The sequence below is a fragment of the Papilio polytes genome, unplaced genomic scaffold (assembly GCF_000836215.1).
Source record: "Papilio polytes unplaced genomic scaffold, Ppol_1.0 DF824191.1, whole genome shotgun sequence".
Classification (NCBI taxonomy): Eukaryota; Metazoa; Arthropoda; class Insecta; order Lepidoptera; family Papilionidae; genus Papilio; species Papilio polytes.
The window spans coordinates 3,006,851-3,019,053 of record NW_013525013.1 but is presented as its reverse complement, the minus strand read 5'-3'; the positions used below and the strand labels follow the sequence as shown (position 1 = coordinate 3,019,053).

At 34.0% G+C, this 12,203-nt stretch overlaps 1 protein-coding gene across 5 annotated transcripts in view; it reads right to left on the bottom strand.

Annotated features, from left to right (window-relative positions):
* The window catches only part of LOC106110943 (MDS1 and EVI1 complex locus protein EVI1-A-like), a 57,501-nt gene that overhangs the window by 17,249 nt on the left and 28,049 nt on the right, over positions 1-12,203 (bottom strand). For 4 of the 5 annotated variants that reach the window (XM_013292909.1, XM_013292908.1, XM_013292905.1 and 1 more), the window contains exon 2: positions 10,617-11,056. In XM_013292909.1, coding sequence (XP_013148363.1) covers positions 10,617-10,958 — 342 coding nt within the window. In that variant the 5' untranslated portion in view covers positions 10,959-11,056. The remainder of the gene's footprint in view (positions 1-10,616; positions 11,057-12,203) is intronic. The other variant, XM_013292906.1, reaches the window with a different exon arrangement.

Sequence of the window (12,203 nt, the reverse complement as noted above, 5' to 3'; positions counted from 1 at the left end):
AAACATAAAACAACAGGGTTTTATACCATTAAGGAGTATAATTCAAACGAGGGCTGGACTAACATACAATTTAGTTAGACACTACAAACTCCCTTCAGACAACAATCGATTGAGTCATAATACTCAATAACGAAGTTTGTTTTACGAAGATGTGTACTTAACTGATACGAGGGTTCCAAGTCTATAATTTACCACTAAATTGATGCTATAAAAGTGATATATTACAAGCAAATAGCGCTACTAACGAATCGATTGACTTATGGTCGGTTTCCCAATTACATTTAATCATTCATTAGTGTTTTTGGTTCGATATATTCATAAAATGAGTTTCCGAACTGTGTAACTTGAGTTTATTCGATTGAGACATAGGTCATTCTAACGCTATAAGATCGCTATGTAATGACAAAATAAGAAACTTCAGAAACCCAGCATTAGTTTAAAAGCAGACGTCATGCCATATTCCCTAGGTTTTAAATATTTAAAAACTCTCTTAGTGCCAACGCCAACTCTGTTTCTCAGAGTGCTAGTTAGAAATTTATATCCTTATGCTAATGTACTTTTTAGAGTCTTGATTACAAAAGTATTGGACTCAGTTATACGATTTTTTCAAGGGAATGTCATAGTAATGAAATTATGCATACTGTAATATTGCTTATATTAATCTTATTAATATTATAAATGTAAAAGTTTAAATTACAAATGTTTGTTAGAGTTATCCTAAACTGCTAAACGGATCTCGGATGAAATTTAGTATAGATGTAGAGGATAATCTGAAAGAACACATACTTACTTTTATATTTTCTTCAATACAACGCGGGCAGCTTTTAATTTTGTATATCGTTAAATTTCCATAAATCAAATACCACATTTACTTAAACGGTACAAAGTATCACATTAATTCCGGAAACCTTAGCGGTACTAAGGGAGCGACAGCGATAAAGAAAATCGCCAAAAAAGCGATATAAAAAACATCTGTTGCACAATAGAAGTAACTTAACAAGTATGGATTAATCAAAGCGAGTCGGGAAGCCCTCCTCACGCGTCACCGACAAGCCTTTCCGCGGCATTTATCACGTTATTAAAACTAAGTCGGGTGCGTTCAGTAAAAAAGATAATTATCTTAAATCGGGACCCCTTAGTCTTGGATAGGGTTGTCAATTGGACTACACTTTTACTTTTGCAGAATTTACCTTAGAAATGTTATTTTTAAATGATTTTATATACTTAGTGTTGAAAGTATTATAAGTTAGCCTTTCGCATTAAAGTAATAGCCACACAGACATTTTAATATTTCTAATTTGATATAAGAAAATTTAAATTAAAACCGATAATAATTTACAACTACAGTTTCACCGCAATCTATCCAAATCGCCTTTTTATTCAGTGGAGAATATCTGTTTTTTTTTAATAAGAATAGTTAATAAATTTTATAGTTGTAAAGTACACAAGAAATAGGCAACCCTAGCACACACGGGCGATGAGTTGGCGAGTGCCGGCGGCATCTGTGAGCCATCAGTCATCGATGAACGGTGCCCGGTCAAGGATGCGAATTGCCCGGACACTTGTTACAGTCACCCCCAGGGTGGTAACCCCCACCCCCACCGTGAAATATGATTGCTGGTTTGTCCGTGACAAATATCGATGGTCCAAACATAGATTACATAATCGTTATTGTCATTTCCGTTTAATTATCCATAATATTTTCGGAAAATCCAAGAAAATACAAGATTATCAAATTGGATGGAATGAATAAATTATTATTACAAAATACGATAAAACGATAATATGCCTTATTAAAGTAATTTAAGATTAAATTTATTTAATAAATATTATCTGTATTTTTAATTCGAGGAAAAAGTAATTTGCATTCGAGAAACAAAAGATAAACATTATCTTATTGTCGTAATGCAGGGTTTATACATTAATAATCGTAATTAACAACCACTAAAGAAATCCCTTAGAAACTATTAAATACAAGTACGAACTATAAAACTGAGATAACCATAAAATGTCTGAGTACAAGTATGAACATTTCATAAAAATGTTTACAACAAAAAAACACAGAATCATTACGTCACTGTGACCTCATAAATGTTTTCCCCGGTATACTTGAAGGTGTTGCCGCACTAAAATATTGTCACAGTAAAAAAGGAAAGTTAGTGAAGCCGTTAATCATCCGGCTTACGGCACAACCGCACCAGATTATTATAAAAACCGCAGCTGTAATTTAAACGTACTGCGGCGGATCTCATATTTTCACTCCGCACGGAGATCGCAATTTCCCGGAATACTCGGAAAAGCTACAAATGTTCGCGACTCGTTCTCGCTGGAAAATTACATTTCATAAATTTTAGTGATGCCCCTCGTGGTTGAGCTTTCAAGTTGTTATCGACAAAATTATATTTAATTTTCTAGTTAAATGTAATTTAGCACAAGATGTTATTTTATCTTAAGTTGTGTTTTTTACAGTAAATCTTTACTAAAACTTTAATTTCTATGAAAAAAAAATATATTCTTCAACGGCGGAAAGATTAAAACTGTGAATTTCCTCATTATGTGTAACAAAATAAATCAACATTTTTAAGTTTACGTTCATAAGTGATTGATTTGATTGTAATTTTCACTTAGAAATGTAATGCAATAATGAATAGTTGTATTATTAAAATATGTTTACTCGTGTAGTAACAACATTAGAACATTTTACAACGTGTAATCAAATTTTAATAGAAATATCGATAGCTTTTACCGTTGGAATGTAGGAGCAGCACTATTCGGAAGTGAAGAGCGTTTGGCAGCGGCGCAGCGAGCACGCGTCGTTGAGCGCATCACACGACTCGTTTCACAAGATAACAATTTGTGTGCGCGCTTATTTACCCGTACCGCCAGCGCCGCACGCTGCGCGAAATTGGATCCCCCAGATATATAACCTTATATACAAAAGACCTAAATCTCTACGTTTATCAGCTTCATTATATACATGTTATATTTTAGGACACTAGAAATATAGAACTTTGTAAGCATGTTTATTTCATTTTCTATTCTGACATTGTAATACGGAATATATAATACATAAAAAGGTTAAAGTACAATAAAAATTATCAAACTTTACTACGCGAATTAGGAGCCATGCTTTTGTCATTTTAATTTCTAGTTTGACTGTCTTAAAGAATTTAGATACATGTTTCCTGCAAAAAAACCCCACCTAATTACCCTAACAAATCACTTTACTGAACGTTTCCGTCGGAATAATTAGAAAAATTTCCGCTGTCCGTAAAAAACATGAAAAAATGCGACTTTCTCTACATTTTTCCGTACTGACATTTGAACGCGTGTTCTGCGGAGGGACGTTTCCTTGACTTGTCTTTGTTTATCAGCTCCGGAAAACTATTACTTCCGGACCTGTCCGCGGAAAATCGCCCGCACTTTTATGGGGCTTTTTTAATGACGCGATTTAATTTATCTTTCATGCAAAGTCGTAATAGATTAACAATCAAATGAGATTAAAAGTTATATAATCTGTAATAAATTTTTATAATCTTAATTATTTAAATGATTACCGTTTGAACTTCAAAGTATGATAAATCACGTAGTACTACCTGTAATTTGAAGTATTTAACCCTTTGTTCTACTATAGTTCAACTAATTTTTATGGCTAGCAAGCAGTCAAAGTCAAGATATCGAACTAAAAGATATGTATAGCGAATTATCCAAGCTGCACATCAAAGGTTTGGAATGAATTTGTATGAGAAATATTTCAACGTTTACGGTCCGTAACTGTCACACGCGTTCATAAATTATCGCGAATCGTGAATAGGATATCACAGTGCATCGAAGTCACAGTATCCTGAACAAATCATCGAGAAATTAGTCAACAAGCGTACGGTCACGTTTCGACCATTAACCGGAGACAAAACGGCCTAATTCCTCGCGCGACAACATGTCCACGAACTTGCTATCATTGCGCAAAAAAATCAACAAACGGTAACACAATGCATTCAAATTTCTTTCAGTTATTGGAAACTATACCTTAAACGCTTATAGTAGAAGGCATTTCCACATTTACGGCAGCAAAATGAACATTATCGAAAGTCCACAATTAGTGGGCGTTAGAATGCGATGTCCCATTGATCTAGTATTAACGGCACCCCATTGATAAGCACAAAGAAATACAATCGTTTGTTCGGTGATGGGTGAACCGACGTTGCTGCGGACTCTTTGTGTTTGCAATACAATTAGGGCTACATGACATATTTTGACCATTTCATCGTGGGTACTAAGATACAATTCTTGATTTCTCCCACAACACTAAGATGAAGCAATTGTAGTTTTTCAAACGTATTCCTATTTTATTTAGTACATATATTAGTACAGATAAACTGCAGAGAAAAAGATAAATAAATAAGGTTATGAATCATAAAACACGCATACCAAAAATACACAGCATTGTTGATATATTTCAATATTTTGCCCATCGTTCATTTTGTTTTAGTTCCTAGCTTTTGCCCGCGACTTCGTCCATGCTAAGGATGTCTATGTATTCTTTCAAACTATGTTTTATGTCTGTGTCATTTCATCAATCCATTCAACCGTTCTGGAGATACGTAGTAATAAACATCCATCCGTCGATTATTTTAAACTGTAAAAGTTTATAATATTAGTAAGATACGTAAGGATTCATCTTCTGATGATGAAGAAAAATAGCTTTAACATTCTTAAATTGGTTTCTCATAAATATTTAAGGATTCAATTAATTAAAAAGAACGTTTACTTTGCCGATTCATTTGGGTTTTGATGATTCTAAAAGCGAAATCTTCACCTTACATGCTCGCTCACATCTGGATGTGTTATAGGGATTAACCGGCGGATTACAAGATGGGAAAAAAACAGTCAATAGCTGACAAAGACACCGGCGGCTTCGTCACGGTGACAATTGTCGGCTTCCCGAATTATTTTTGGTTTATTTTTGTGATGTTTTTTTACCTAGCTATCATTGCACCCGTTTTTTATCTATGATCGTAAACCATGGGATCGTAAAAATTTTACGTTTTACTGTTAACTATTGCAACTGCGTTATTTGATTGTAAATCTAATTTCTTAGAAGCTTGAACAATAAAATTAGCTGGTTAATTGGTTTTGTGGTTTGTTTTGTTAAGAATATTACTCTAGTGTATGGTTTTGAATTTAATTGGAATGCATAAGACTAAATCAACGTTACAGATGTAAAATTATAATATTTAATTATTAACAAATGTGATAAAATGCATTTGAGATGAAGAAATGTTTATTTGGCTGCATTTACGAGGAGCACAACACATCGAGGAGTTAAAATAGAATTCATAACAATGCAGCCTCAAAGGCAGTTAGTTGGCGTCAGACGCATCAACAACGCCCTCTGCCGGGCGGCCAGTGTAAACAACTCTTAACCTAACCCAATAACTGATGCACATTACGCATTGCTTTCGGGGTATTTCGTTATTTTGTCTACACGGATGCTGGCCATCGTGTTCACCCGACCAGGTTACACAGACCTCTCACGTCTCAATAGATCCGCCTCGTGGGCGTCACTGCATATATCTTAAAGAACACTTGAGGGTCAAGCTATAATGGTAACTTCCCAACATTGTGGCGCGAACGTGCCGTGGCTACACTCCACGGGCTATTATTGTTCTGGCCAGCTCAGATGAAATATTACCCCACAATGCGCGCCAGCACTGTTTTTGCGAACGAGAATTTGTCGGGAAAAATATCGGTCGGAACAAGATGCCGCAGAGAGGCGTGGGCAAAAGTTATGAATTTCTTAACCGTGAATCTAAAATAAAATATACACTAAAAATACTCAGACTCAGAACTTTTACGACCAATCAGAATAAATTAATTACTCCAAGCATTTTATTACAAATGAAACGCTTTGATTAAAGTTCTATTACTATCTTATTCTATTTGAAGTTAACGCAATTATTGGAAGAAATAAGACATTTTTTCCTTAATAAAAAGACTAAAAGTTCCCTTAATTCTCATCGCATTTTTCTAACAAACGAAGGGTCCGATGTGACAATGATTCGCCGGGGTAGAGATAAATTTCTATCACGCCTCGAGATTAGCCGCTATTGTGCAACGGTGTAAGATTAACTGATAAGTGTTATGTTGTTAATAATAATAGAGATGTTTGGATAGACGTTTGCTGGGGGTCGCGGCACCCTTGCAGATATTATTCATTACGTTATTTTAGTGATAAATCAAATATAATGAAGTGGTTATGACACAACTTCTTGTTACATTTTTATTAAAATTAAAAAACAACAGCAAGGGAAAGTAAATAAGGCATTAAAGTTAGGATTTTTATAGAAAATTTAAATCAACTTAATAGTTCCAATCATTCGCGTTTATAATTTTCTTAAAAAAATAAACATACAGACGAATTGAGTACCTCCTTCTTTTGGGAAGTCAGTCAAAAATCATTTTCATAAAATGATGAAGAAGCGATATGTCAGTAAAGTGCCAGGTGTGAAATAGACTGACATATTCAATGCTACATCGATGGTGGAATTTCGATTATAATACACTGTATGCCAATAAAAACGGACAAGTTATATAGAACTGTATCGTAGGTTTAACTCTGAATGTACCTTCTGTTATAAAAATAACACAAGCATATTTGTATTTTATGATCAATTTCCTATAAAACATTAAAAATTTCAAATTGTAATAAATTGAGTTAAGAAGTCCGTCAATTATTTTGGTAGTTAAGTATTCTACTTCACTGATTAAAAGAAAAGACTAAAAACATTAACACTTATATCTAGAAAACTATTACTTCATCTGAAAAGTATTTTAATTAAAAAATTGCACGACCTATTATTTTCGGCCAACAGTGTAACGAAAACCGTCAGCACGTCACATCTGTACGTCTTTTGTAAGAGGAGATAATGCGCGGATCGTATAAATATCTATTATCAATGCAGCCAATAAATATAATAACAATAATATTTTTTACAACAAATGTAACAATACGTGGGGTATGTCAGCCGCCTACCGTAATGAAGATGTAATGGGGCAACGCGATGGCTAATCCTTTGCCGAAGGGGGTGGCCAGCTATGAAAGGATGTCACACGAATATGACAGATATTGTGACAGCAGTGCAACGACCTAAAGCTGCTGTGAGGGCGCTTTAAAATATAATAATTCTAATTTTAAATTAAGAACGCCGATTTAAAAAGTGATTATTCTATCTACTGACCGTTAAAAGATCTAAATAAAAACATAAACGCGGCACAGGCACTTTATTCTGAATCGACGCTTCGTAGGTTAACAATAAACAGTATCATATTAAATATTCATATCCAATTCCCTCTGTACTGCATAGAGCAAATATTTCCGAATTGAAAACATTTTTTTAATTTCCATAACGACTTAAAATTGCTATTACAATTAGTGGCGTCCGTATTACGTGTCAATTTCGCATCGATTGTCAGATGCACCCCAAAAAATAATACCGTTATGAAATTATGCGTAATATTGATTGACGTATGATTATTAGAAACTAGTTTATATCATAATAAATGCATATAGATAACCAATAATTATTCCACTTATTTAAATAAACATTCATGTTGTATGGGTTTTAAATATTTGATCGAAAAATTTAAATATTATTCTGCTAGAGACATCTTTGCATTCTCTCTGTTATGAAAAAAATATAAAAATAGAAATTAAAAACAACTATCGAGCGTTTTACGCGCGAAATACTTGTGAGAAAATATTTACCACAGGAATAAATTCAATAAAGTACTTATTATTATAAAATTGAATAGAATAAGATGCGTCTCGAGATATTTTCTGAAGATTTTATTCAATAAAAAGTAGCCAATCAAGTTTTTACTTTTAACTACGAATACGGTGACATCTCTCATTGTTAAATTTACCGTTGCGATTTTTTTTGGTTTAAAAAGTGTAAATTTTAGATAAAAAAAATTGTTGACGGGGGTCACGCCTAAGTTTAAAATTAAGGTTTATTTCGCAACCTTTCATGCACTTTGACATGGGATGTACAAGTAAAAAGTCCCGCGATTACCCGGATGTTTTTTTTTATCAAGATCTTTGTAGAGATATCAAAATTTGTGAGACGGTGGTTAGATAATGTTACCGCCTGATTGACTACACAATACCGCACCCCTTTCGTTTACCTAGATACGTGAGATTATCGAAATGATTGAAATCCTTCTTCTATTTGGGTACGTTCAATTTATACGTTTTCTATTCACTTTAAATACAAGAAAGATCTTTCCAAAATTTAGATTTATCCAAGATATTTGAAGCGAAATTTTACTGTTTTTACTAATACAATAAAAAGGAATGATTTGTAATTTTTGTTTGTATTAAAAAAACTAAAAAACTACTGGGCCGATTTTAAAATTTCTTTCAACATTAGAAAGCTATGATATCGAATAACATAGGCTATATTTTTAAATTCCACGTGGACGTAGTTGCGAGCAACAGCTAGTATGTTATAATCTACGGATACAAATATTCTTGTGACTTATTCAGTTAAAAAGTCATTTTTAACTTTAATCAAACCAGAATATAATGTAGTATTGTTTTAATATCAATTCGGATGAGAGTCTAGATTAAAACACTAGATTTTAGCGGGTAAATGATATTCTAAAAACCTAGCTTTTAAACTTAAACGTAATCCAATAGTTGTAATGTATTCGTTGAATTTCTACTACACTTCGTATTCGGTACAATCAATGACAAAAGTGTATTTCGCTACGGTACGACTTGTTCAGTGGTAGACATCAAAGAGTGGCTTTGCCTAACGCAGTGGAAGTTGCGCGGTCAGCGCTTGCGGTATAATGATGAACTAAATTGGCATTTTTACAACAAAGTCACGCGCGATTACCGCATCAATGGACCACTATAAGGTGAAACGTTTAACATCTTTATTGCTGTATTTTTCCATGTTATTGATAAATTGAATTCGGAAACACATACTAAAATAGTCGTACTATCTAATTATTTCGAATAATCGATTTAATTCAAATTTATCGAATAATATACAATTTATTAGCTTTCGTCTGATACTTCGTCCGCGAGGAATTAAAAAGTAAACGAAAACAATTACCCTATGTGTTCTTCCAGACTATGCTCTACATTTATGCCGAATTTTTATCGAGACCCATTGAACAGTTTAGGCTACAAGTCCAAGCTTTTACATTTATAATATAAGTAAGATTATATAATAAATTTCATAAAAGACATTTCAAATCCCTAATCGGTCTTAACAATCAAAACAAATTTCTTCCTAAAGCAAAACTATTATATTGCCCAATCTATTTATTACAGTCCTATAATTGTATTGAAATTATGAACGTCTAAATAAAGCTATTGAGTTGTTTAAGCAGCGGAACTAAGTGCGGTTCCCGACGGAACAATGGTGTGGTTTGACTGCAACACAACACCTACATCGCAGACGACTATTATCTGTCTCGAATCCGCCATCCGATAGGCGTTTGCTCATCTCGTGAGTCTATTGCGAGCTCACTGCGTCCGGTCTTTTGTTGTATTGTAGGTCAACATCACGTTTATGGTATAAGAGATAAGTCCACTGTTTTTATTGTATTTTTAATAGAATTTCTCGTGATATAAGATAATATTGGTAAATTCCTTTGGTTTAATTTCAATCTGTTAGCTAGTCGAATGCTGTTACAATATTCAACAACTTTTTCATCTTTTTAAATCCAAAAAAAAACCCGTTTTAACCGTACAAAATGTATTGCTGAAACCGCTCGATAATCCATAATTAAGTGCCTATGCAATATGTTTTAGATCAGCTTAATTTATCTTTACTAAAAGCTCACGTTCGAGCTTAATTTTTTGTGCTTCAACATCGCATCAAATGATCAACAATCGCTTTACATTTGCAAGTAATTCAATACTTTCTATCTATCGTTTCGCAATCCAAATGGCGAATACAATCGACTTCCGCTTCCTGAGAGATAACCGCGCCACGCCCAAACTTACTCGTATTCTTAAAGTGCATTCACTCCGATATAAGGTGTTTTATTTCTTAGTACAAATTATTGTTTTAGGGATAAAAGACGCATATAAATACCCAATATGAGACTAAGAATGATAATTATTTGACATGCATAATGACTAATATACACGAAGCGCATTTTGACAGTGGTACCAATAATGTCGAAGCTATCGATATTGTTTAAACCTATCCGTGTGTAAGGTACTTATGATATTGGAAATTTTAAAGCTACTTTGGTCTGTTTAGACATTTAAAAAAAACTTATCTTATTGTATTTTAAATTTATCGGTAAAAAACAACTGAATGTTTTGGTAAAGAAATATTTAACTAAGTGATTTATTAAAAAAAGGTAGAAGTGTTGTTATAATTAAAAAGACACGACGAAAGAACAGTGCTACTTGAAGGAACCAATAAAATCAACAGTTTACTGTTTCGCTTGACGTGTGCAGTTAACTTCAATTTTCGGGCGTTATTTATTAACCGGCGCGTTCCGTTTTTCCACACATCGTAACACTTAAGTAAGACAAGTGGTTTATTCTTTAAGAAAGGGCTAGAGTGTTTTAAACTAAAAAAACTCACCTCCCACGCATATCTTCTGTCTACAAGCTTCGATTCCCATTTGCCGGTGAATGGTCCGTACTTGTTACCAACTGGTATACTGCATCTTGCGAATACTCCGCCATTTTTAATCTCCAGTTCATTGGGCAGATTGTATTCTGAGTTGTCGACGTCATTATCTTTGTTAGGATCATATTTTTCATCGGAACTTTTATCCGGATCGAGGAAGTCTGGATGAGGTAAATCTAGAGGTCTGGGTAGGAAATTTTGTCCGTAATCTGCGAAATTCTGTGGCAGATAGGCATCTGGAATACCAAAGTCTATATTGCCATAGTACTCTTTAACGTCTGTGCCTGGCGCCATTGGCTCCTGCTTGATATGCACTAAGGTGGGCGCTGGTTCTGATGCCGCGGAGTTGGTGGGACTCGGGGCCGGGCTGCCAGATTCCTGGCTCTCCGCTGCTGTTGACAAAAAACAACTGTTAAATTTGTGCATTTCATATCAAAATCACCTCACTTATTTTTAAAATGAACTACATGGAGATAAGTTTTAAATCATTAGAAACATTTCTGGGAGACTGACTGTCAATTATTTAAGTGACAAACATCACACGAAATTCGATGTAATTAAGAAATTGTTAATTTAGCTTTAAATTTTCTTTGAAGAATCTTGAAACTTTAGTAACGTTATAAAGTGCATCGGCGCGTTTGGCTGCCTGCATGTGAACCTGTCTGATTATTTTTCAGACAAAAATAAAATGATGGAATGCAAGATGGTGCTCGCATTATGCCTCATTTCCGTTCCACACAAAGCGTTTCCGCTTGTCTCTTACCGCTGAGAGAATCCCTCCCAAATGCAAATCCACACCGAGATATCTGAATCGAGTGGTTCCTCCGAATTATTGTATAACTCTGGAATTTCACATTCATTGAAATCCGAACTTAGTTCTATAATATTTTATTCAGTTTTTTCATTGATATGCGAACTGTTCATCGAATTCATGGAATTAATAAACCTTAAAAATTACCTTATTCCAAATATGGAAATACTACTATTTTTTGGCTTTTACCAGTAAAGTCCTACAGTTATATATTTTTATATTGAATTAATTTACATATTTTTGTCTAAACACCATAATGATTAACTTCCCCAATTATTAGTAATTTCGATTGAAATTATAATCATTAATTCTATATCCATCTGTACAGAAATTATCAAAGGAAACAAATTGCGTCACTTAATTTTCAATGTGAGAAAATTATTACAAAGTGTAAACCTACGCGTGCCATCAATAAAACGCATCCCCCAAGCAAACACAAGTGAGAGAGACACTCCATAAATCATAACGCACCCCATTACTACTAATATACTTGTTAAAACAACCCCCTATCTTGTCAGGACGTCTTCCGCACGTGCGATGAAAAAAAACGCTATAAAATTAGACGCTTGATCACAGCCTAATACAATACGGGCTTGGTATGATAACTGCTTAACATAACAAAGGTGCAGTGCGCGTTCACAATGCGCAGGATGTGCGAACATGTCTTTATGATCCCTTTATGTGGATCCAGTTCGGTGAGGACTGTGCTCTTTTAATGTTCGGTTGCT